Below are 27,924 nucleotides of genomic sequence, written 5' to 3' on the forward strand. Positions count from 1 at the left end.
GGATTCATTAGTCCAGTGTTGTTTGTAAATCAAAATTAAATATTCAATTAATTAGTAATTGCAATTTGTATATATTTTCTAGCAAACAATAAGGCACACCATATGCGTATAATTATTGTGGTTATTTACTTTCTTTATAATTTCAAACAACTGTCCATGGTAATATAAATTTTTATTAATTATCTTAATTAAACCGATTCCAATCAACATCTTTTGTAGTTTCCTAATTTGGGTATGGAAAGGTGAATCCTATATAACTTGACATCTTTTATTGAATCGTATGTATACACAATACACAATATTTATGGGTTAGACACTTTTACATAATTGAAATTCTGACCGTTTATACCGATTCAAGTTAGCCGATAGTCTTCATATCTAGTAGAGTAAGTTGTGTTATTGTTGTTTATGATATTCTATGATGATTCTAGTTGCAGTTTGTTTTGCAATGATCGTTAACAAAAGTCAAGGTCAGTCTCTAACAAGAGTTTCCATATATCTTAGAGACCCGGTGTTTACACATAAACAACTTTATGTAACTTTATCAAGAGTGAAAAGTATAGACGATGTTAGAATTCTTATAGTAGACAAGGAAGACAAATTACAAATAAAACAAACAATATGATTTATAAGGAGGTCTTTAGTAGCTTATGAATTTTACATTGTTAACTTTTGATTATGTTTTCAAAGATTGTAATTTGAATGTTATTTGGGTTTATCTTTATATTTCACAATCATTTGTTGTCGTACCAATATTATTTACAACTTAAAGTATGTTGATGTCCCTCATTACATATATCAACTTATGTTGTTCTTTCAAATTACATGTGTTTGTTCGAAAATTTCAACATTTCCACTCGTGTCGTACACGGGTCAATACCCTAGTATGCATTAGAGAGATAAGTTAGAAGGATATAATATCGTTTAAATATATGTGTAAGATGTGAGTTAAAATATATAAAAGATAATTTTACTGATTATTGATTTTTTAAGACATCTAGGTTGTCTAGAGTTCAAGTCTCACAAACAAATTTAGGGCTATCATTTTTACCCGAAATTCAAGCCCAGAAAACCCGTACTCGAACTAACCCGACCCGGGATACAATTAACACGAACCTGAATCGAAGTAATTCAGGTTGGTCATTGGGTCCGAATTCTAGGTTTTGGGTCAACCCAAAAAACCCGAATAATCTTTTAATTTTTAAACCGTATATATTATTAGGTATTATATGCTAAGCCTTAGCCGCTGACGCTTTCATAGTTTAGTCCCAATCGATTTTTCTCGTTCCACCTGTTATGAATCGTTGCTTATTGTTTATTAATGTTTCAATTTGATAATTAAAAGCAACTATAATCCAACACCATGATCATGGCGTATTGAAGATGATTATGTCGGTCTTGTTTATTATGATTGAACTTTGTTAAATTTTACTCTTTTAGGATGTTTTATTGGTTTATTTACATTACGAGTAAACATAAATCAGTAACATTTAAATTTAGCAATGTTGTTTTTTAACCTAGGATACTTGAAACTCGATTAACCTAACCCGAAAAAAGCCGAAACCGAATTCCCGAACCCGAAGAAACCATGAGAGATTCGGGTTGGGTTTCGGATCTGGATTTAAAACTTTAAAACGCGAAGAACCCAACCTAAAAACCCGAAACTAACCAGAAGAACACCCCCAACAAGTATTTAAAAGAAAAATAAAATCTAATATTGTATAGATAATCGGCACCCGTAAGTGAAATTAGGTATGAAAGGAGCCTCCTTTATTATATTTACAATATACACGAAAAATTCAGGCAATTGAAACCACATAATCGGCACACATATATATACCTGGTCAAAAGAATATTTTATAAATACATTAATACGTAATTATGTAGGTTTCTATAACTACTTGCGTTCTTTAAAACTTTTACATGTATTTATAATAACATCAGACAAAGTCATTTTTATTTTTATAAAATGGATGTTTTTTAATACGTACTTTACTTTACTTTATTTAATTAATAGAAGTTAAGTATTATTATTATTATTATTATTATTATTATTATTATTATTATAATAAGAAGTTTGCAATGCTTGATTGTGATTGGTCATTTGGTGGTTGGCCCTAGAAATTTATATATATTTTGTTTAAATTTGATAATTAAAAAATTATTTGCATGACTTGTTTTCGCAACGCTTGGGAGCGACAAAGCTGAGTTTTATCAACTACCGGGTTTTACTAACCTTTTTGTTTTAGTTCATGTACCGTAACGAACGTAACCGAAACAACCGAATTTGGCTGAAACGTCCGAGACCGACAACGATCAGGCCATTTTCAATATTTTTAATTTTTTACATTTTAATTTGATGAATTTATATTTTAGTATTAATGCTTAGGCTTTAACAACCTTGTTTATACAGTACCATATCCGAAACCGACGAAAATCGCGCAGACTCAACGCCCGAGACCGACAACGCTCGGGTTTTACCAACCAAATAAATGCCGTTTTATATATTTAATTTTTTATATGTTAAGTCTTTTAAAATGTTAAATTGACGTATTTATTTATTTTTATTTAATTATGGTATCGTTACGTACGTAACCGACACCGACTGAATACACTTCGAATTGCCACTGCCACACTCGGGTTTTACGGACATAATAAAAATTGTTTTAAATATGCTAATTTATTTTAATACTACGTTACACAAGTGTAACTACTTTTTTGGAGTCATTTATTTTGATTATTCTGATTTGACGAATTTGTTTTTGAGATTAGCTACAGTATCGTAACAGATGCGGCTAATATTGACTGAATTGATGTTGACTCGTTGCTGCAACGTCCGGTTTTACTGACCAAATTCTCCACGCAACGCATGCGGGAAAATCAGTGCCGTTACCGTTACGCCATATGTAACATGCTAACGTTTTTGCCTTAATTTATACGAGCGACGCTATTGTTTCTTGAGTTCAAAGGGTGATTGTGGATGGGACAACTGTCTCATAATGGTTTCCTTTATTATAGAGGTTAGATTATTTAGAAGCATATGATGAACTTCTACTCTTCATATAATAACCCCAAGGAGTTCCGAGTATAAACCAAAATAAACAAATTAAGCGAAACTTCCAACCGGTCATATGAAGATAATTCAAAACTATTTAAATTGGGGAGGGGAGGTGTAGGGATGAGCAAATGGCCGGGTTTGCGTACCGAACTAGTACCGGGTATTTATTAAACCAAGATTTTAGTACCGGTACCAAGATTTAAAAAAAAACGTGGATCGAGATTTTTAGTATCAGTAGCGGTCAGTACTGGTTCAGTACCGAGCTCATCCCTAGGATGGTGTTCCATCTATATCCAAATCTTTTAACCAATCACATAGTATTCCATTACACACAATCATTTTTCACTTTCGGGTTGTATAACCTGTGGTATGTACCCGGAAAAAGAAAAGAAGAGGGTGACGCCATGGCGGCATTGTACCCGCGTAACCACCCGATGCCTTGTATCCGGTCTGCGTGTGCCCCCACCTCTCTAATAAAAGGTCAGCAATTTTAAAGCGCAACCCAAACATCCTTGAATGTTTCAGTTTGTTCAAACTTCTAACCGCTCTCTTTAAATTGAATTGACAATTGACAATTGACAAATGAATAAAGCAACCTTCACCTTCCTCTCTTTTTGGTCTCATTTGTACCCCACCCATGATACTTAGCTAAAGCACAAGAGACCTACTCAAAGGTTCATACCACTCCCTACCCCACTTCACTCTCCCTCCTTCAATTCTTTCCATCATTCAAGGCCGCTAATTTCTCCAATCATACTAGTTTCCTCCATTACTGGTAACCAAAATTTTCCACCTTTTCTTTTTCTTTAGTTTTTATTCATCCCAAAACACACTATCTGGACTTGAAACTATGTTAACACAATTTAACTTCTTTTTTCTGGGATTATTATTTCTTATTATCCAAACATAAAGATTTAAACATATAATCTAGTTCAATATTTACTTTCAAACTAAATAATCTAAATTGTTCATGTTATTGTCTTTCTTTAACTGGAGTTTTGTTCTTCATTTGTTACCATTTATAGCAAATTCTGGGTAATAATTTCCAACTTGGGAAACATATGCTTCTCTCTCTTTTTGTTCATAAAATTTAAGACCACATTGCATAACTTTATTGTTTTTTTTTATAAATATTTGTAAAATTTATGATTTCCAAATTAAAGAACAATTTTTTGTTATAAATGGTAAATATTGGTTTTAATTTGTTAGTTGTAAACACTAATTCATATTTAATTTTAAATCTACCATATTGATGAATTATAATTATAATTATAAATTAAAATTATATTTATAACCCAAAAAAGTTTTATGCTTTAATCATTTCAAAGGATTTCCCGGTTCCCTTGTTTTCTTTTTTCTTAAGTTAGGCATGCGAATCTGATATTCATATAATCAAATTCTCATTATTTTCTATTACTTTGATATTTCATATAATCAAATTCTCATTATTTTGTATCAATTTGTTAAATATCCAGTTTGCACAATCAAGTAAACACTTGAAAAATATTAATCTTGAACCAAGAACAACAATGGAGGACAAAAAGCTTGATTTGAATGCTCCATTACTCTCGGTAAGACTACTCGACCGAAGCAGTTCGGTCGGGAAATCAAGACCCACCCGACAACAATCTCTTCCGGTTAAATGGGAACCCGAACAAGAAGTCACGAAACCCGCAGCCATCCCATTCATCTGGGAGCAAATCCCGGGCCAAGCGAAAAACCACAAAAACCAAAAGAAACCCGTTTCAAATCAGCCGAAAACCAACCCGGATTCTCCAACGGATGAACAATCATCAGAAGATGCATTTGAGTCACTTTCGGTGTCGTTTTCGTGTAATTATAGTGAAGATAATAATAATAGTGATGCAGAGTCGTTAATATCGTTCTGTTCTGATCTGTCCACTCGAGAGTATTTAATGAGCCGGTTTATACCCGCTGCCAAGTCTATGATCGTCGAAACGCCACAATATGTTGCCAAGAAGCAAGAAGTGGCGATTCCTGAACCGCCTAAGTATGTTAAGAAGGTTTATAGTGGCGAGTTGAGGCCATTACTGCTGGAAAGATACCCGGTGAATTCACATAATAGTGATAATGTGAAGGATAATGAGGAGGATAAAGAGAGTGTGGTGGTTGATGATTCGAAGAAGAAGTCGATTAAGAAGGGGTTCGGGTTTTTCTTGCCTCGGATATGCACGAAGTGGTCTTCGTGTCTTTCCAATGCGATGCCTGGACCGAAAACGAAAACAAAGGTTCATCAGAGTCAGTCTCCGGTTACGGGCTCACCGGCTCTGGGTCTGGTTCCCAGGCTCTCGAGAAGGACATCGTATAGTGGACCATTGACTCCAAGTCTTGAGAAGGTATGTTTTGTGAATTTAGTTATGATTTGTGGGTGACATGATTTTTAATAACATGGTGTTAATGTTGTTTGGTGGTAAGAAACTTGACAAAGAAATAAAAGATAATGCATTTTAGTAAAAATGGTAATACTTATGCAAATATGAATTATTTTTAGGGTGTACACACAAAAATAGGGGGTGTAAACGAGCTGAACAAAGGCTGAGCTCAACTTGTTTAGCTTATTAGAGTCGAGCTTGAGGTTGGATTGTTTCAAGCTCTATTTAAAAGCTTAAGCTCAGCTTATAAGTAGGTTTTCAAGCTCAAGTTTGGCTGAGGCATAAACTCGACTAGTTTATTATTTATTAGTTATATATATTTATAATTATGGTTTTTATATGTAACATAATCTACATTATTTAGATATTTTATCATTATTTTATATGTAATAATTATCATATATTTATATTTAATATATTGGTTTAAGTAATTGATTCGTTTAGTCTGACGAACTTAATACAACACACATCTAAATTCGTGTCAGACACATGACCTTGAACACACAAATATTTATGGTTTGCCACAAACATGACTTGCTTAATCAGAAATGTATATTTATATTTTCTGTATCTTAAAACTCTAAAATAACAATTTTAAATAAAAAAGCACAAATGTCAATATGTCTTGAACTTTAAACTTTTGAGATAAAATACTCAATCAGCTTGTCTTGAGACTTAAAACACATTTAAAAGAAAATTATTAAATAAAAGGATTAAACAACTCAACTCCAAGTCAACCCAAATCTGACCTGTTTTAGCTACAATATTACCACTATTGTTGTTATGCATTGCAAGTATATTATGTTAAAATGAAGTTTTAAACTTAGTTATATGTTGAACACTTTTAAACATTTGCCTTCGCAGCAAGCTATGGATGCAGTAATAAAGAAACGAGCCGAATCGCGACCAAAAGAATCCCACGAAACAGAACAAAAAACATATCCATTGAATCGATCCGGCAACTCATTACCATCATCTCCCCACCGAGGTAATTTATCCCGTAGCGGTAGCATATCACCATACCGTAACGAATCTCCCCGCTCCCCGTTCCACGTTGGGGCCCGCTTTCTCGGAGTCCCTAAAGATGTTCAAAACCAAATTGTACAACCCAAACCTTGCCCTTCCCTTAATGTTAAAAGTCATTTTTCTCCTCGTTTGGTACACGATAATCCTCCTCCGGTAGCACCCGAGAAAACATTGTACATAGGTTGGAATGAAAAACCAACAAACCCGACAACAAATGAGACCAAAATTGGGTCGAATGATGATGGGGAGGGCCTGGTTTGTGTTCCCCCGTTGCCTAAATCACCATCGGAATCATGGCTTCGGCGGAAGATGAGTTTGAGAAACCCGTTCCCTAAAAAAATGCAGCAAGTTGTGGTTGAAAAGAGTCCTAAAAATGTACCTAAATGGGAGACCATTGTGAAGACATCTAATGTGCATCATGATCATGTACGGTATTCTAAGGTAAAGTGTTTTCTGTTATGTCCTAGACATGATTAAGTGGGCGGTTTTGGTAACTGGTAACACTTTTTTGCGGGTCGAGTTTGGTTGACCTAAAATACTTCTGTTATTGTTAAAACATAGAAATAATTTCGTGTAAAATTAGTTTGTCATATATAATAAATACATATATATATTGAAAAGTAATATAATTCTAGTTGAAATGATTTAGAAGCTTTTTAAGGATGGTAAATATAGTTTATCGACTTTGGGCCCTTTCGTTTAACCACACAAGGTTTCAATCGTTTAGGATTGGTGGGTTGACAGGTTGGCTTGTTGCAACATGACCCATATATTTATTCGTGTAAAATACATCAACTTAACTCGGATACCCTTAAAATAGTGTAAAACGGAAATGATTTGTTTAACATGCTTATCTAAATGAATCAAATGGGCTTTAATCAACCCGAACAGGACTGTTTAATTAAAGTCACAACAACAACACAACTCCCTTATTAAATGGATTAGATATGACAACCCAAAAGATGATTATTTTCATGTCATGTCAACTGTCAAGAATTTGAACGCGCTATACCCGAATCAACAAACGATCAAATTTGTCACAAAAATCATTTCCTTAATTCGTTATTCCTAAATTATCATTTCTAGTAAAAGTATGATCAATCTAAACTGTTTGTTTAATATTTTCAGGAACTGCGCAATGTTTCCAAATACCCCGAGATCTCCTTTTGAGACAAAAACGGATAGGATGTTTTACTTGTGAAGAATATGTGAGGCTGTTTTGTTTTTCTGATGGCCCCTTGTCAAGTCGGTTTCTGCAGTTGCATTTTACGTTCATTTTTTGGTAGTTTTAGACGTGATATTTTGTGAACGGGTTGGGTTGGATTGAACTGTATGATTGTATTTTTAATCCAAAATTGTGATTGTATTAACAGTATGTTGATCTTGTTCTATTTATGATGAACACATTGTTCTTCTGGGAACTGAAATTTGTAATAGAAACCAAAAAGATTGTGTGTATTAAGACAGTGAGCAAAGTTTCCTATATGAATTAGAGGTGAACAAAAAAACCAGTCCGGGATCCAAAACTGTTTGAAAACCGATCTAAATCTGTAGATGTATAATATGTTTAAATTCAGTTTGGTAGAAACCGGTTTGAAAAATTAGCCTTTATTATTTATATATTCATAAAACGAAAATAAAAACTAGCCGTTTATAGTCTTATATTTTCTCCAAATGAATCCTTCCGCGCGTCATTTGTATTTTTAAATGGCGAACACACAGAGACACGGACTCAGTCCTAAAATATATTCCTAAACACTCCATACAACACAATAGCATTGACAACGACGAAACTATAAACAAGGTCAACGACGATGCCTATTTTCTGTTAGATATGTTTATTTTTTTGTTATTTTTTCCAATATTAAGAATGTATAGCAATTTTTTTTACAATTTCCAAAATAAAAAAAGTAAAAGATTACTGGTTATTTTCAAACCGATTTAGCTTGATCTGAACCAGTTCCTATCAGTTAACATAATTTCCCTTTAAAACCGGTTTCAATACGAACTGGTTTGGCCCAGATCCCATTTTGAATTTCTTTGAACATCTCTGAATCGGTGTTAAAATGTATTCGGTTTCACAGGGAAATTTGGTTATTTGTAATCTAGAATGAATCACTAAATAGTTTTTTATAGGTACGTTTATAAGTTTGTAGAAGTGTAAAACAGAACAGAACATTACCTGGTTTCGGGCTAGAATGGGCCATGGCCCACAGGGAATAGTATAATTACGATGTCATGTTTGGGCCTTGCATGAAACGTTTAGTGGCCACTGGCCGACGACCATGAACTGATCTCATTCTTGTTTTATATATCTTTTAGTCGTTTCATTGTTGATTGTTATAAATAAAACTAGTGTGTACCCCACGCGCGTTTTGCGAGGAACTTGGCAACAACCCCGATTATTAATATAGCCATATAGGAATATACAAACACATCATGACATCTATCGCCTCGACATAACGAAAATAGTTTATCTAAATATCAAAAGAACTTGGTCGGTATCAATTCGGCTCGTTATGATATTGATTTACAATAAAAAAAAAGATACTCTATGGCGAATACGACTTCGTTTTCAAATTGCGAATAAAACTCTTGTTTTAATGGTGTGGCATAGATAAAAATAAACATGCTGTATCATCATACTTAAAAATTTATAAATATATGTTAAATGTTATAAACAGTGGCGAAGCTTGTACTATGACACCGGGGGGGGGGGGGACTCAAAATTTATACAAAAATTCACAAACAAAGGAGGCGGGGCTCAAATTTTCGGCCAAAAACGGCTAAATTTATGCTACGTATAAAACATTTCGGGCGAAAACGGCTAAATGTTACACTACGTATAAAAAATTTCGATTGAAGACGGCTAAATTTTACACTATGCATAAAAATTTCGGTCGAAGATGGCTAAATTTGACACCACGTATAAAAAATTTTGGCCAAAATCGGCAAAAATTTAAACTACATATAAAAAATTTCGGTTGAAAACGGCTAAATTTACATTACCTATAAAAAATTCTGGCGAAAAACGGCTAAATTTTACACTACATATAAAAAAATAGTGCCGAAATCGGCAAAATTTTACACTACATATAAAAATTTTTGGTTGAAATGGTGAAAATTTACACTATGTATAAAATATTATGGCGAAAAAACGGCTAAATTTGACACTACGTATAAAAAATTTCGGCCGAAAACAACAAAATATCCACTACACATAAAAAATTTCGAACGAAAACAGATAAATTTACACTAATGCGTAAAAAACAGGGGAGCCGAGCCACCCCATGCCCTAAACAACATTCGCCACTGGTTATAAAAGAATTAATAAATTAAATATATAAATAATGAAAAAAAACTATGTGAGAAGAAAAACAAATATGACACAAATTAAAACCACATAACATTGAGAGGCCAAAGTACAAAATAAGTAGCATAAAAGTAGATGTTGGAGCTTTAATTAAAATATTTTAAAATTTGGATAGGCTAAGTTGACATAATTTAGAACTCTAAGGATTCAAATTGTCAAAGCTTTAAGGTTATTGTAGCTTTAGATTTGCCTTAATATATAGTATAATTGTATTTTTAATGTAATTAGTATAGTGTTTTAAGGTGAGTTCTGACGTATGTAGAATAACTAACTATAGCATATTATCATTTTAGCTAAACATACTTTTAACTTTCGGTCATACCAGACAATCTGTGTTTTTTATTTTCCAAATAAAAATAGAAGAAAAACCTTTCAAAAATTTGACAACTAGTTCAACTTTCGATACTCATAAAATCTAAGAAAAAATGGCGTAAACTTAATTCATAGTTTAGAGGTACATGGCTGTCAGTGACGGATTCTAAAATTTTATCTAGTGGATGTTAAAAATGGTCGACCTAAAATGGGTCAAGTAAAACTAAAACGGATCAAACTAAAACGGGTTGAGTCAAAGAAAATTACATTAAATAACTACGTAAAGAAATGTAAGAAACAAATTTCATTAAACATAACAAACAAAATACGTATTAAATGTAAGAAACAAATTTCATTAAACATAACAAACAAAATACGTATTACAATAGACATCTGTGTGATTTCATATTTTATAAACGGTCAATTACAGTTTCATTTCTAACACATGCGAGGGGTTTTTTTTCTGACAACTACAAGTTACAAAACGTTAAATATTTCGTATTTTCTCACACTAACAATGTACATACATGAGATCTGAAATGAGAGTCACGTGTTTGTATCCCACTCCCGTATGTTGTAGATCGAAAATTTTTGATTGATGAAGTAGTTAGACAATTAAGCAATATTGGCTTAATTGTTATTTTTTCAAAACAATATTAAACTTAAGCGTGAAAAGTTGGGCTCAAAAAGTTGGTTTCGAAGAACTTAACAAATTATTGATGGGGCCATGGGGCACTTGGGCCTAACATATATTAGATCTTTATAAAGAAAAAATAAAACAATAAATTTGAAAGGGTGTTTATACCCCTGTCCAAACACCGGCCCTTGTGGCCGTTGAAAGAAAGTTATAGAGAAGACTAAAGCTAATAAACTTATATTGCAAAAATAAGATGCACTTAGAAGAATAAATCTGTCAGGATGCTAAATGCTTAGACATTCCATTTAACTAGGTGGGACTGTAGTCTCGAGCTTGGAGTTGAGGTAAGTACACAACACACATTAGAAGGGTCCTTCATTAAGTCGTAGCTTTAGAATCACCCTTCGGTTAATATATAAATTGATATTATATGTTGTTAGGAATTATGTCTAGGTCAACAATAGTCAAATTGTTAATTAATGTCAATTAATTGGAGTTTACAAGGTACAGATAAAATGGTCAACACTATGCGAAGTGTTTGAAGAAGGATTAGATGTGGTTTGCACAACTCGTGGAACTTCATGGAAGAGCTGAAGTTGGTTGTTATAATAGTTAGGACGCACGACGACTAGTTGATTGCTCATTCAAACCCTATATCAAGCTTCAATGGCGGCTAGACATGAGCAATCTTGTAAACAGGTCAAGTTTGGGACTTTATGATCACTAATGGCTAATGTTTTGGTTAAAAATTACCGAATCAATTAATGAACAAATTCGTTAAGTGAGGTAGTGTGTTTTTCAATAGTGAGGTGAGTGATATAATAGACAAATGCGATAAAAGTAAATGGGAACACAACGATGTAGCGAGGAAAAACCGAGGATCCCGGTAAGGATCTTCGGAAAAAAACCTCGGGAGGGGAAAACTATCCCCTGTCTCAATTTATTGATAGTGGACAATGGTTACAACTCGAGAGTTTTGATTAGAATGACGACTAAAGTACAGTAGTGAGTGTAGTGGGTGAATACAATGTGTTCTAAGTCATCTCATAGCCTCCTTATATAAGAATAAAAATAACAATATGTCCTATAAATTCGAGAACCCTTGCCGCCAGGATCATTTGACGACTCAGTCTTGTTGGTACATAAATGTCAGTAGTTCATAGTCTAGCGTTTGTAATCGAGTCTGTAATGTAATTATGTTTAAGTTTATGTTTATGTATGTAAGCGAAGTTGTCAACAAGTTCGCTTAGGCGAACTTGTTGAACAAGCGAAGTTGTCGACAAGTTCGCCTAGGCGAACTTGTTGAACGAGCGAAGTTATGGACAACTTCGCCTGAACATATCGGGCGAAGTTGTCGTGTCTATATATACTGTAGCCGACGGATTGTTTAGGAAAACGAGAGAGGAATCAGTAGTTGAGTTCAGTGAACGTGCCGAGAGTCTGTAATAGACGTGGTTCAAGTTATAATATATAACGTGTTCGTTTGTATCGCGTGTGATTGTTTTACGTATTCTACGCTCGTAACTACCTACGCAGGGATTCCGCACCTACGTAGATTGCGATATCCCGTGTAAGATCCGTACAGGAACCTACATTTGGTATCAGAGCTTTGGCTCGATTGTGTGGTTCGGGATTTCACGCGGGTGTAGAAAACGTCTCGTTTGACCTATTCGCGGGACGCGTTTTCGTTGATATTGTGTTATACTCACCTTATACCGTCATATTCAAGCCGTCACACCGACCGGAAACTGCTAAATCGTCGAAAATAGATCTGAATATTTTCAGTGTTCTTCAGGCGAAGTTGCCGACGCTGGAAGTAGGGTTTCGGCGAAGATATAAGGTTGAGCGAAGTTAACCACAACATCGCCTACCTCATAAGTTCGCCTAAGCGAAGTTATCCTCAACTTCGCTTACCTCCTAAGTTCGCTTACTTTAAGCGAAGTTATTCTCAACTTCGCCAAGTCACGCGAATTTAAGGATTTTCCAGCGAAGTTAACACTTAAGCGAAGTTATCCTTAACTTCGCCTATAGTACTGTTTGGAAGAATTTTTGTTTTTTTTTTCGGGTTTTTCTTGTTTTCGAGAAGATGTCGCCGATTAACATCTCAGAGTTAGTCAAAATGGAAGTTGAAGCGGGGTCGGCTACTAAGGCCCCAAGGTTGATGAAAGGAACCGACTTTGTGGCGTGGAAGGATAGGTTCATTCAGTATATTAAATACCAGGATGCAAAGATGTGGGTGTGCATCCAGGATGGATATATTCCACCGACAATGGAATACGAAGGTCAGGATGTGGTAAAGAAGTACAGCAAGATGGAGGAAGAAGAGAAAAAGATGTATGAGGCGGAGAGCAAGGCCCATGCTGCAATTACTATGGCTCTTCCTCAAGAGATTCTCCATACATTCAGGAAGTACACTTCTGCACGAGAGCTTTGGGACGCTCTTGAGAATAGATTCGAAGGGAACGTGGGTATTCGTGCCTCGAAGATTAAGCTATTAAAGACCCAGTTCTCTGTCTTTAAGTATTTGAAGAACGAATCGCTCGATGATATTATCACCCGATATTATCATCTAATGACAGAGCTGAACAACTATTCTATTGCTTATAGAGAGGAGGAAATAGTTGAGAAGCTTCTCGATGCTCTCCCACCGAAGTGGGAAATGTACACTGTTCTAATGAGGGAAGACAAAGACTTTCCTGATTATGACTTGGAGACAGCAGTAAACAAGCTCAGAACCTTTGAGCTTAATATGGTTCGTAAAGAGACACCAACGGATCAGGTTCAAGACCCTGGTATGTATGGTGCCAAAGTTATCTCAGGCTCAAGTTCGAAGTCTGAATCTGCTGCTTACTACTCCAAAGGAGAGTCAGGTTCTAACTCTTCTCATGAAGGAAATGTGTCAGTAAACATGAACGGTGATGTTTGCTTTGTTGCTGGAGGATCAAGTGCTTCGAAACCTCAAGCATCCAAGAGTAGTTTCTCTCCCAGTGCTTCAAGCAATAACTACTCTAAGATGCCAATGAGTGTCAAATCTGCTGAAGAGCAGTTTGCACTCTATGCATCTTTTATTGCTTCTTACGAGAACTACATACAAGGGAAGATTGTGGACCCTGCTGCTTTGGAAGAAGACTATGACCAGATCGATCCTGATGATCTGGAGGAGATGGATCTGCAGTGGCAGATGGCGATGATAGTCAGAAGAGTGAAGCGTTTCATGAAGAAGACTGGCAGAAAGTTCGTAGGTGGAAAGCCAGGATTTGATAAGTCAAGGGTGAGGTGTTACAATTGTCAACAAAATGGACACTTTGCAAAGGAGTGCACTAATGCACGTGTAGAACGTAGTCAGGGGAGGACTACACAGCAAAGTGGAAATAACAATGGGAATAATGCCATGATGTCTGATGCTGGTGAATACAACTGGAACATGTTCTCTGGAGAACTCTTTGAGCAGGCACACATGGCGAAGGTTGCAGCTGAAGAATGTATGAAAGCTGCTGAAAATGAAAAAGCTTTCATGGCTGATGACCAGAACTCCGAGGTATATACTAAACCTATCTGTACTAAATGTGAGAACTTGTCTGAACAGCTTGCTACAATTACTGATCAGTATGTTAAGTTGGATGCCGAATTTAAAACCTTGAAAGAAGATCATCACTTCACAAAGACAAGAGAAAATAATTATAAAATAAAAATTAAAGCTTGTGAAAAAGACGTTAAAAGTTTGAAAACAAAATTAGCTGAGAAAATTGATGTGATCGATCTAAGCTACGAGGTTTTAGAAGAGAAAACCAAGTTAATCGCTGAGAAAGAAAAACAGATTGCTGATCACCAGGTAAAAGTGGTGGAACTAAATAGGAAACTGGAGCAATTCCGGAATTCCTCTGCTATTCTTGATCACCTCGTTAGTGATCAAGGTTCCTCACCTAAGAGGGGAGGAATTGGTTACCATGAGGTTCCACCACCTTATAACCATAATTATACTTTCAATCCTAGTGTTCATGAATCTGTTAATTTTGTAGCTGATCAGACAGGTCCTGCTAAGGAAACTGGTAAAGTACCGGAAGTTAGTAAAGGCGAAACAAGTTCGCCTGTCTCAAAAGTTAAAATTTCTATTTCAAGTCCAGTCTCATCTGATTCGGATAAGTCATCCAAGTCGGGTAAGACAAAAGAGAAGGAAGTATTACCCACTAGTGGAGAAAAAGTTAAATCAACTAAAAGGAGTACTCCACTCAACCCATATGTCCCACCTTATGTGAGATGTACGGTTGGTAATACTGCCTCCACATCTAAAACATCTGCTGAAAAGAAAGCTGATCATAGGTGTTGTTTAGATGTAATCAAACAGGGCACCGTGTTGCTGATTGCCCTCTGAAGCAGCGTTTCAGAGAGGTGAGGCCCTCGAAAACTGAGACTAAGGTTTTTGGTAATCGTTTAAATGTTAAAAATGAAAACCATTCAAATTTGAGAGATAATACAGGTTTTCAAAGAAACACATCTCGTTTTTACACTACTAATAACCAAACCAAATGCTATAATTCTTTTGATTCTCTTAATGTACGTCGGTTTGGTTGGCCTCACTATCAGTCTCCAAGGAGGTATCCTGTTAGGACTCGTGGAAATTTTTCTAATGCTAACTTTGGTCAGCCAAGGTGTGTGAGTTCTGTTAAGGAGGTTAATCGACCCAAGACCAAGAGGTCTTGGGTCCCCAAATTTTAATAATCTCTTTTGTTTGTGCAGGAACAGTTGAACAGGGCTTCCAATAATCTTTGGGTTGTGGACAGCGGCTGTTCCCGGCACATGTCTGGTAACAAGGATTTGTTACAAGATTTAAAACCTGTTCAAGGAGCGAGAGTCAGTTTTGCCGGTGAGAGTGGAGGCAAAATAACAGGAAGGGGTACGGTAACTAACAGGAAGATGACGTTAGAAAATGTGAACTTTGTTGAAGAACTGAAGCACAATCTGCTGAGTGTGTCGCAGATTTGTGATAAAGATTATACCGTACACTTCACGAAGAATGATGCGATTGTGTTGAAGCCTGGTTTTCAAATACCAGAGGAGTGGATAGTAATGAAGGCTCCACGTGATAGAAATACGTATATGATGGATCTAAGTTCAACTGAAATGTCAACGGAAGAATCGTGCCTTTTGACGAAAGCAAGCGAATCGGAATCTGAACTGTGGCACAGAAGAATGGGGCACATTCATCTTCGGAAGATGAACCATATTGTCAGACATGGGCTTGTGTTGGGTGTTCCCTTAAAAAGTTTCAATTTTGAAGACAAATGTCTTGCGTGCAAAAAGGGAAAGCAGCACAAGAAGTCCCATCTCACCAAGAAAGTAAATTCAATTGCCAGTACACTAGAGCTGCTTCACATGGATCTCTTCGGTCCTGTGAATGTAAGAAGTCTAGGTGGTACAACTTATTGCTTGGTGATCACTGATGACTACTCACGATACTCGTGGGTATACTTCCTGAAATCAAAAGACGAAACGGCTCAAATGGTGAAGAATCTGATTACCAAAGTTGAGAACATTATGGATAAACGAGTGAAGTTCATCAGAAGTGACAATGGTTCCGAGTTTAAAAATTTTGAAATGGAGATCTTCTGTCTGTCAAGAGGGATTGAACACCAATTCAGCGCTCCGTATACTCCGCAACAGAATGGAGTGGCTGAAAGGAAGAATAGAACTTTAATTGAAGGAGCCAGAACTATGCTGGCTGATTCGAAGCTTCCGGTGATGTTCTGGGATGAAGCTGTTTCTACAGCTTGCTATGTACTGAATAGAGTTTTAACGGTAAAAAGACTTAATAAAACATGCTACGAGCTTATGCATGGGAGAAAGCCCAATTTGTGTGGACTTGAAGCTTTCGGGTCCCCGTGTTCAATTTTAAAGGCACATTCAAAGTTTGGTGAAGCAGCCGATGAAGGAATCTTAGTCGGCTATGAAGTTGGGACTCCCAACAGGCGTGTCTTTAATACAACGAACGGCAAGGTTGAGGTGGTATGTAACACCGACATTACGAGTTACAGATCACCAAGACCGAGCATCGGACCTCCTGGGATTTTCGACTATGATAGGCTCTTCAAGTCTTTTAACATACCTGATTTGTTTTGTACAGAAGAAGAAGAACGTGTTGCTACGAAGATGATTCTAGATGAGGAGGAAAATTTGGTACATAGACAGCTATTTGATGATTGTCAACCTTCCTCATCAAATTCTATCGGTTCCCCTGCTGTCTCTCCTGAAGAAGAGTTTATCAATCCATTTCACTCTCAGCCAGAAACAACCATTGATGAGCTCTCTTCTAATTTAGAAGATAATTTGCATGTCGGTGCTGTTCCGACCACGAGAATTCACATAGATCACCCTTTGGAGAATGTTATAGGTGATGTGTCCTCCGGTGTACAAACCAGAAGTAGCTTGAATGAGCACACCTGTGTTTATACAAGCATTAAGGAAACGGGTATAATGAACGAATGTTTGTACTCCTGCTTTATTAGCCAGATTGAACCGAAAAATTATCAAATGGCTCTTAAGGACAGCTCGTGGCTCGAGGCCATGCAAGAAGAGTTGGCTCAATTTAAGAAGATGGAAGTTTGGACTTTGGTTGAAAAACCAAGGAATGTGCATGCGATAGGCACAAAATGGGTGTTTAAGTGCAAGAGAGATGAAAAGGGGATTATTATAAGAAACAAGGCGAGGCTGGTCGTTAAAGGTTTTAATCAGCAAGAGGGGATAGATTATAATGAAGTGTTCGCTCCGGTGGCCAGGTTGGAAGCAATAAGATTGTTTTTGGCGTTTGTTGCTTTTAAGAAGATGAAAGTGTTTCAGTTGGACGTGAAGAGTGCGTTCCTCAATGGGAAAGTTGATGAGGTTGTGTATGTTGAGCAACCTCCGGGTTTTCCTGACCCAGACTTTCCTGATCACGTGTACAAGTTGAGCAAGGCGCTGTATGGATTACATCAGGCACCTCGTGCCTGGTATTCAACGTTATCGGACTACTTGCTAGAGAATGGTTTTGAAAGGGGTTTGATTGACAGCACACTGTTTGTGAAGAGAGATGGAAGTGACTTCCTGCTAGTTCAAGTCTACGTGGATGACATCATATTTGCTGCATCAAGAGTCTCCATGTGTCAGGAATTTGAGGCCGTCATGAAGAAAAGATTTGAGATGAGTGCTATGGGTGAACTAACGTTCTTTTTAGGATTGCAGGTTGATCAAAAGAAGGATGGGATGTTCATTCATCAAACAAAATATGTTCATGATGTCCTCAAGCGCTTCAAGATGGAGGACTGTTCTCCATTTGACACTCCAATTTGCGTCAACCACAAGTTGGGAGCTGAAATAGACGGTGACGCAGATGTGGACCCAACTCAGTATCGGGCTATAATAGGTTCTTTGATGTATTTGACTGCTTCTAGGCCTGATATAATGTTTGCTGTTTGTCTTTGTGCCCGTTTTCAGGCAAACCCAAAGGAATCTCACATGAAGGGTGTGAAGAGGATTTTGCGGTATCTCAAAGGCAAGCCGAAGCTAGGGTTGTGGTACCCGAAGGAGGAGACGTGGAACTGGTTGCTTATACAGATTCTGATTATAGAGGGTGCAATCAGAGTCGGAAGTCGACAACAGGAGGATGTCAGTTTCTCGGTGGAAGATTAGTTTCCTGGCAGTGCAAGAAACAGACATCAGTCGCAATCTCAACGTGCGAAGCTGAATATATGGCAGCATCCAACTGCTGCTCTCAGGTTTTGTGGATTCAGCAACAATTGCGCGACTATGGTCTGAATTTCTTACTCACTCCTATTTTTATTGATAACACTGCTGCCATCTCAGTAATTAACAATCCCGTGAAACATAGTAAAACTAAACATATTGACATTCGTCATCATTTCATACGGGATTGTGCTGAGAAGAAACTGATTAAGGTCGAAAAGGTCGATACGCTAGAAAATTTCGCTGATTTATTTACAAAAGCGTTTGATAAATCCAGATTTCAAAACCTAATTGAGCTGAACGGGATGATCAATCCCGAGTAACCTTGTTTTTTTGTCTTTATTTAAAAAAAAAAAAACGTCACTATTGCTTAAAATTAGTCGGTTACCTCAGTTTGATGGACATATCCTCGGATATGTTTTGGTCCTCGTTTCTACTTGTAGAGAATGAGGGTCGCCATTAACCAGATGACTGAAAGTGACCGGGGCGGTTATGATGTGTTTTCTTTCTGTCGCTGAAAATTAGTCGTTCATACTTAGTTAGAAGGACACATACTTGTATGTGGTCGGTCCAGTTGATCCATTGGATCTTCAGGATTGCCGTTTACCTGAAGACTTTGACGTGATCGGGGTGATTGAAGTCAAAATTTTTTTTTTTTGGGAAATGAAATTACTTTTCAAGTCTACTACTTCGTATGAAGTACCTTTGCTATGTTCACAGAAAATTGATCCAACCTTGGAAAATGATATATATATACTGATTGTGTGTGTTTAACTAGTGAAGTTATTAGGCTTAAAAGGCCTTAGAACAGTCATTGTATGTCATGGTAACTTTTTATGGTGCGTAAAAGTAGATGTGATACTAACCTAATCTACTCAATTTTACGTGGAAACTCCTTAAGAGTTTTGTATGTCTTCATACATATCTTTCCGAATGATAGGCAGAAAAGCGTTTACCCAGTCATACACGAGCCCGTAAGTGTTCTGATTCCCGTGAAGAAAGCGTTTCAAGACACTGCAGTGATCCAGATTCGGGACTTGCAGTTGTTTATTACTCTGAAGTCTATAAGTATGTTTGTTAAAAAAAAAAAAAAAAAAAAAATTAGTACTTATGAGTTATTGTAACCTTCGAGAGTTCAAGATATCGAGACTTCTCAATCATGGAGTAAGAAAGAGTACGGGAAGCAGACAAAGAATACTTACAAGTTAATCAGACACTATGGGTCGAAGTCAATTCGGGGTGACTTGGGGAAAGCCAAATACGCTTTGAGAATAGATAGGAGGCATCTTAATCTCTGAGTTGTTGCCCACTTATTTTTTGAGATTAATTGAACTTAACTCGTATCACAGAAACGATGAAAACCATTTTAAGTTATTTACATGTGTACAACCTGTTTCTCTATGTCATAATACAGCTAAACACGGATCTATGTGACAGTCACGGAGTTAGTATGATTCCTGTTAGGATCTTTTCTAAAACATGGTGGTCCCTGACTAGACTGAAATTTGATCCCTTATTCGTTAAATTTTTATAAGTTTCTCTTAGTTTTGTAGTTGTATTAATTTTTAACTGTTTACTTAGAATTGATCATGTCGTTTATTTTTTAAAGGGAAGTTTTAAAGAGCTAATTCAAATTGTTCAAAATTATAAGGTTTGGTTATGAAAATATAGGCGAAGTTGTTGAATCAGGCGAACTTGTGGATAACTTCACCTAGGCGAAGTTATCCGTAACTTCGCCTGACCAACTCTGACCCTATATAAGGATTTCAAACAGTAAAATTTTCATTATTTACAATATACAGCGAACTTGAGCTCCGATATATCAGCGAACTTGATCTTTTCGATTTCGATTTCTTTCTTTGTTCTCAGTTTCAGTTATCGTTTCACGGTATGTGTTATCGGTACATCGTGTTAGCTGTTTCTTCTTGTTTATCAAACTTTATTTCGACCGCTTCGAGATCTTGGTCCGTCGGACTCAAAACCGACTTTTATAACTTGTGTTTAACGTGTTCATGGACAAACTTTTCGTCCACATAACCTTAATACCAAGTGTTATTGAGTTCTTCATCGTCAATTTTACCGAAACATCGGATTTCCGGATGTTTGGAATGCTAACAGTCGCCGATTCAGTTCAGGCGAAGTTAGGGTTTCGGCGAAGTTATCCGCAACTTCGCCTGACGATTAATTTCGCCTGAGGCGAAGTTATCCGCAACTTCGCCTGAGGCTTAATTTCGCCTAACCCTTATCTTCGCCTGAGGCGATGTTGTGATGAGGCGAAGTTAACTTTAACTTCGCCTATACCTTTTTACTTAAAATTAATTAGACGAACTTAAAGATGAAGCGAAGTTGTTCCCAACTTCGCCTCACTTTTAACTTCGCCTATACAGGTTTGATCACAACTTCGCTCCTGGTAATCAAGCGAACTTGTGTAACACTTTAACGTTTATCTAACTTGGTTCGTTTAGTGCAGATATGGCTGCTGTTGGAAGTGCAGGAGGTGCAGGTGATGACGGTGATGATCACAGACAATTCTTCCCAGCTCATAACCAGTTCATAACACTTGACCCAGATGCAAATGGCGTGGAGGACTATAGGGAGATAATTACTTTTCTCCTGCGCTCACGGATATATCACGAAATAACAACTACCCTACCTATTTCCCTACCGAATATTGAAGACTTTTGGCAGACGGTAGAGTACGATTGCCGGGTTGAGCCCCCGGTTATGCGAGCCACCGTAAACGGTCAAGCTGTTCAGTTTTCTTCTGAACAAATACGGGTGGCGTTGCGGTTTGGTGAAGAGACGAGGGATGACCCAACGGAGTTTGTTGCGCCATTCCGTGATGGGGCGTTCCTCAGGATGGGGTATTCTGGTCCCTTAGGGGACACACAACGGAGGAAGGGATTCCTTTTAGATCAGTGGCGCTTCCTTATGCACGTCATGATCGTATGTATGTCAGGACGGAAGGCAGGCACTAATGGTATGGGTGCGACAATGCAGTCTGCTATGACGGCGTTGACTTATAATAAAGGATATTCTTTCAGCCAGATGATCTTTTACGAGATCGATAGGCAACGAAGGGCTGTGGCGCGTGAGCGGTTTATAATGTATCCACGATTCCTACAGATGATTTTAAATCATGTGGCTCCGACGCTGCCTCAACGACGCCCTATTCGATACGTGGAAAGTGTGACAAAACGTATCTTTGCACAGTGTCGCACTTCCAGCGCACGAAGCAAGCCTGAGCTGCGTCCCAGGCATACTCCGCTCTTTGGGTACCTTATAAACCCGGAGTATGTGCCTGCGGCTGGGAACGAGTTCAGAGACCCAAGACCACAACAGGCGGCAGCACCCCAGGCTGTATCAGCTGCGCCTGCTATATCTGCTGCTGTGTCAGCTGCAGAGATTGACCTTGATGCCATGTTGGGAGGCCAAGGAATGTTTGATATGGACCGAGTTGATCCTCAAGAGAATATTCAAGTCTCGGGTCCACATGCTGACTTTGATGATGTGATGGAAGAGGCTAGACGGATGATGGTAACGCATGAGAGAACAGTTGGGAAACAAAAGAGAACTGTTGACGACGACGACGAGGAAGATGATGAAGAAGAAGCTGTGCAGCTGGTGAGAAAGCGTTCACGAAGGGAAAGGACAGGTATGGGTGTAGGAGCTGGAGAGACTTCACGGTTGGTACGTTTTGCTCCACCTGCCTTGTCTGGTATGTTTTTGGTCCCTTCTACAGCACAGACTACAAGCTTAAGCGCTACAGTTGTTCCTGTGGTGGCAACTACTGCATCTGTTAGCATCCCATCCACCACAGCACAACTCTCGGCTCCGGAGATTGTATCGTTGCCGCCTCCAACGCTCACTACGTCGGAGGTTGTTGCACAATTCAAAGAGTCGACAGTTGTTGCTACCACTGCAGGGTTACCAAGTGTACCACCTGCGGTTACGCCCACTTCAGACTCGGAACGAATAGCTTCACTAGAGCGGATCGTTGCTGAGCAGTCCAAGACTATTCAACGCCTAGTGGAAGCAAATCAACTGCAGGCATCCCTCCTGGTAGAGCACGGGAAAGTTATAGATGCCTTGAAGGTGTTCTTGGCATCTCAGGGGGAGATGAGCTGTAGAGGCGACGAGCTGAGGACGAAAAGAAGAAATGATCAAGACGATGATCCCAATGCACCGGAAGGTGCAGGTGGTGAGTTGCCAAGAACTACTATAGCTCTTAGGGCTTCCACAGCTGAGGGGGAGTCTGCCGCTGGTGATGATGTGGTTGCTGTTGGTGATGATGTGGATGTGGTTGAAGATGTTGAGATTGTTGATGATATGATTGATGCGCTGAAAGAGATAGACGATATGTTAGAGGATGATGAGTTGATAAATGAAGATGATGTTCTGCCAATCGATGAGATCGAAAAGATTGGTGCAGAAATTGTGGTTGAGAATGTGATAGAAGAAGGAGAGATTGTTGAAGAAAATGTAGAGCATGAGATCCCTGTGGTTGAACAGTCGACTATATGTGAAGATGCTGCGGTTGACAACACTGAGTGGGAAGATCAGCCAAACTGGAAGGAAGGCTGCGCTCAGTGGTTTGTAAAGACGAAGAAGCCAGCAGTACCGACGATGTTCAAAAAGTCGTATAATATAAAGGGATATGCAGAATCAAAGAAGGGAATCATATGTTGGTTGTACGATGAAGAGTTGAAACTATTTGTGATCAAACGTTACGACGGCATTCAGTACTTCAAGAAGATGTTAAGATCCCTGAATACCTTACCGGAGTGTGAGGTGAAAGACTTAGCAAGACTGGGGCTGATAAACAGAAGTGATGATAACATGGCGAGAGTAATTGGGAAAATTGTTTGGAAGGAGGCCATTAAAGATAAAAAGTTTGAACTTCTGAAGCCTCAGAAAGGGAAGTTAGTAGAAGACAAAGATAGAGGGATGAGGGCAGACGGCAAACCATGGATGGTTATGAAGTATAAACCAGTCCGTCATTTAAAAGAAGTGCCGATGAAGGTGATGCCCAAGAACGTCTTGAAAGACTTGAAGTGGTGGTACGTGGATTGTGAAACTGCTGAAGCGGTCATGGAGGATGAAGATGAGCAAGAGATCATGAGAGTGTATGATCCTATGCACTTAGTCAATCTGTCTCAAGCTGACTTGCAGGTACTACATGCTAAGAAGATTTTCTACATTCCTGCTTGGAAAGAGGAAGCTAAGAAGTACCAGAAGTTGGTTTCTGTATGTGTTAGACAGGGAGTGCATGCTTGAAGAGATGAAGAGAGAAGACGAGAGATTACAAGACACAAGCTTTGAAGATCAAGATATGAAGCTACTGCCAAGGGGGAGTCTGTTGGTACATAAATGTCAGTAGTTCATAGTCTAGCATTTGTAATCGAGTCTGTAATGTAATTATGTTTAAGTTTATGTTTATGTATGTAAGCGAAGTTGTCAACAAGTTCGCTTAGGCGAACTTGTTGAACAAGCGAAGTTGTCGACAAGTTCGCCTAGGCGAACTTGTTGAACGAGCGAAGTTATGGACAACTTCGCCTGAACATATCGGGCGAAGTTGTCGTGTCTATATATACTGTAGCCGACGGATTGTTTAGGAAAACGAGAGAGGAATCAGTAGTTGAGTTCAGTGAACGTGCCGAGAGTCTGTAATAGACGTGGTACAAGTTATAATATATAACGTGTTCGTTTGTATCGCGTGTGATTGTTTTACGTATTCTACGCTCGTAACTACCTACGCAGGGATTCCGCACCTACGTAGATAGCAATATCCTGTGTAAGATCCGTACGGGAACCTACAAGTCTACATCCCACGCGTATTAAGCTGTTTCTCCGAGCTTTTAGGTAGAATGAGTCAGCTAGCCGCTATACTTTTGCGTAACCTGCAAGCACAACATAAATATAACACGTATAGTCAGCTGGTTCATATTCCTACAGCTAGCTGGGAATCCAAGCTATCAGAATACTCGTTAGGATCACGCTAGGATAAATGACCCCTAGCAATTGTCCCCAAAATATGTTATAACTGTAAAACCATAAATCCCCATCTGTTACATTTTTTTAAACTTGATAACTAATTTGAATTTTGAAGGCCTGCGGTGACTTGATAAGATGTGGTACAACTTCCGAGACAAGCAAACCGTCTTTCATTTAATCCCGATGAGACCCCTATAATTACTCTTTGATTTCTTATAATCCTCATCACTCTTCCGTCTTCTGGTAATTTTCTTCATCTGATTTAGGGTTTCTTCTTCTTCACTCCTCTCTATCGATACCAAGAAACGATCTCGAGGTTCCGGTACTAGCAACATAAACGCGTACCCTGGTTTCGAATGTCAACATATCCTCACCGACCCTGACTTTGAAACATGTACCTTTTCAGACCTTGACCTTTCGTATCTTCAATCCGGTAGCGCCTTTCCTACCGGAGCCAAGTTTCACCCTTTTGATAAGACCCTTCGTTCCGATTGCATTTCCAAGAAATGAGTTGGCTTGCTGGCCTATCCGATCACCATCGACTTAACTTACACTTTCCCTGATTTTATCGCTCGTTTCTTCGAGGTCACCGACATTAGTTACATTTAAGCCATGCCAATGTCGTGGAGGGTCCTTTATATGCATAATAATCTCATGACAAGCCAAAAGATCAAGCTGCAATTATTCGATTTGGACGCCGTTTATAACATTAGAACCCACGACTCTAGTCACTTTGTCCTTTAATTAAAATCCGGCCAAGTCCCACTGATCCTAGAAACAAAAAGAAACGACGGGCAATGGTATAGGAGATTCTTCTTCGTCCAAAGGGATTCTATTCCCAGAGGAAAAGAACTTCCTTACGGATTAGCTAAGAAGGTTAGGAAATATATATAGGATTTAAGGATTAAAGAATAAAATTGATACTTATCTTGTTTTTTGTTTGTGATTTTCAGCGAAGTTTACAGATCTTATGACTCATATATCTGAAGAGGATTCCCCAAATTTTAGGGATTCCCAAGGAAGAACGCTCCTTCCAGCTTGAGGTTTTGCTTTCTTCGGAATCCGAGCAGTCATCGACTCGGACTATGTCAAGTGAGACCATTCTTCTTACCCTTTCTGAACCGTAGGAATGTTATTGGTTTTGGAGTCATGATATCGTGTTATAGTAGGCCAAGGACTGGGTTTGGATGATCTGGACGACTTCATCTCGAAGAAAGAACCTGCCATTGTTGAAGTTTCCAAGACACTTCCTCCAGCTTCCCGGACTAGAGCTTCCACTTCCATGAAGAGGAAACCTATTGATGCACCAGGAACAACTGCTGTCACAGCCCCGACCACTATACCCTGGGAGGGAAGCCATGAACATTGATTGGTGGTATCGGTGTTTATTAAATTATTTTTCAGTGGAATATTTTATCGGGACTGTAGTCAGGAAAAATGATCAGAGTTATAAAAATACCATGATTATTATTATTATTATTATTATTATTATTATTATTATTATTATTATTATTATAAACTGGGAATTTAACCCATTTTTAACACAAACCTAATTTTTTAGGGATAAACCTTAATTTACAAAACACGTTTCTTTATTCTAGTGATAAGCCACTTATTTAAGCTGGAAGCCTGCGGGCATAATTCCTTTGTCTCTAACAAGTCACCTGAAACATGTTTAAAATATTTGATCAACAAGAAATATTGGTGAGTACACTCATTTGTAAATGACACATTTTACATTTACAGTATTAAGATGTTTTTACATCTGTCTGCTTACAAATTACCAAAAGGTACTTGTCACTCGACCGTATCTATGACTGTAGTCATATTACTTATTGGCTAACATTTGTCCAATAAGTAACAAGTAATAGCCCAATAGGAAAGCCTTGTATACAAATCCCCACAGTACCGACAGTAACCATCTCGTGATTCTACAGAGACTTAATCACTGTAATGAATTTAAAATACTTTAAATAATATATTTGAAAACATTTAGAACATCTGCCATGAGTTTTATAGGTTTTGAAATTATCATGACAGTGTTTGAAAAACAGTTGTCTCACGACATTGTGAGTTGTACAAAAATTCGAATGTCTCACCTTGCAAGTTTACAATTTAAAGAACGCTTCCTGGTATTAAGCACCTAGGTTAAACACAATGTAGTATATCTAGATTAGTATAAAATCAATAATCATAACGATAATCACAAGATTAGAAACTTTACACGATGGCACAATGCCTTACCTTGATAGGAAGAGCTTTTGGATTCGCGTATATAAGTTTCTTTCGACCTGATAGGATATCTCTACGATCACTCGGGTATTATACCATCTTCTTAATATATAATAAGAGATTTCAGAGAGAAAATATAATTTGGTGCAAGAATGAACGTCTCGTTTCCAATCTATTTATAGCTGATTTTGGAACCCGTCGCGTATCGCGATGGTCATAAGAAAAGGCCATCGCGTATCACAATGAGTCTTGTAGAATTGCCGAGTCAGCCCTAGGTAGGCTACATGGCATGCCACGTTGCATACCACGCGTCTTGTGTGCGTAACTTCAACGTCGCGTCATCGCGTAACGTGATGAGACTAATCTAAACCTGTCGCTTATCGCGCTGGGAGGATTATTAAAAATTTTAATTTCCCACAAAAATACTAAGGCGGCCCTTAAGCGGCGATGCAAGCGTGCGAAGTGCAAAGTGCGCCATCAAAGCGCCACATTGCGCCCATCGCACATCGCTCGAGCCCTGGCCCTGCCCGAGCCCGTGCGCGTCGGGTGCTTTGCACCCTTTGCTAGGACCACTGGGTGTGATTTGTCTTATAAGAATATTTACATATGAGTTTTCTTTCTTATACAAAGCTCACTAGTTTTATAATCTAGCGATGTGGGGCAAGAACTGACATTCCTATTTATACCATGGTGGAAACCTCTCCTTTTCTTTCCTCCACCAATGTGGGATGGAATTTTCTTCTTTTATTTCTTTACTTCTCCTTTGATTTATTTTGTGGTTTGTTATAATTGCCGACTCACTCTATGTTAACAACGCTGAGCCACTGCTAATCCAGGTTAGGATCCTGCAACTTTTATTAGTCGAAGGTAATTATTACATTGATCATACATTTTCTTGTTGTAGGGTCTCCAACACTTGACTAAGATTTATCAATATGCTCTCCATGAAGTTGAGGTGCAGAAGCTGAAAGTGGCTGATCTCAACAGTATAGCCGAGGCTAAGTCTCTCTATATTGAGAACTTGGCCAAGGAATTTGATCGGCTGAAATGGGATCACGCTGACCTCAAGGATATTCATGTCAAGGAGCTGAATGACTTCAAGACCCAACTTAGGATGCATGCTGCTCATTCCATTTGCTGTGCTAGGATCAAGCTGATGGAAGAGTCTAGGAAGCCCGACTTT

At 38.1% G+C, this 27,924-nt stretch overlaps 1 protein-coding gene across 2 annotated transcripts; it reads left to right on the forward strand.

Annotated features, from left to right (window-relative positions):
- The first annotated feature begins 4,501 nt into the window (after positions 1–4,501).
- Positions 4,502–7,913, forward strand: LOC143620886 (uncharacterized). Of its 2 annotated transcripts, XM_077092471.1 has the most exons (4): positions 4,502–4,546; positions 4,581–5,415; positions 6,316–6,918; positions 7,606–7,913. In XM_077092471.1, the coding sequence occupies exons 2-4, from the start codon at positions 4,588–4,590 to the stop codon at positions 7,645–7,647; spliced, it is 1,473 nt and encodes a 490-aa protein (XP_076948586.1). In that variant the 5' UTR covers positions 4,502–4,546; positions 4,581–4,587; the 3' UTR covers positions 7,648–7,913. The 2 variants fall into 2 exon arrangements, with proteins under 2 accessions (XP_076948586.1, XP_076948585.1); XM_077092470.1 differs by having other exon boundaries at positions 4,541–5,415.
- The last annotated feature ends 20,011 nt before the right edge of the window (positions 7,914–27,924 follow it).

Source organism: Bidens hawaiensis, unplaced genomic scaffold, assembly GCF_021521415.1.
Source record: "Bidens hawaiensis isolate Kalapana, Puna unplaced genomic scaffold, B.hawaiensis_p1.1 tig00002735_1, whole genome shotgun sequence".
NCBI lineage: Eukaryota > Viridiplantae > Streptophyta > Magnoliopsida > Asterales > Asteraceae > Bidens > Bidens hawaiensis.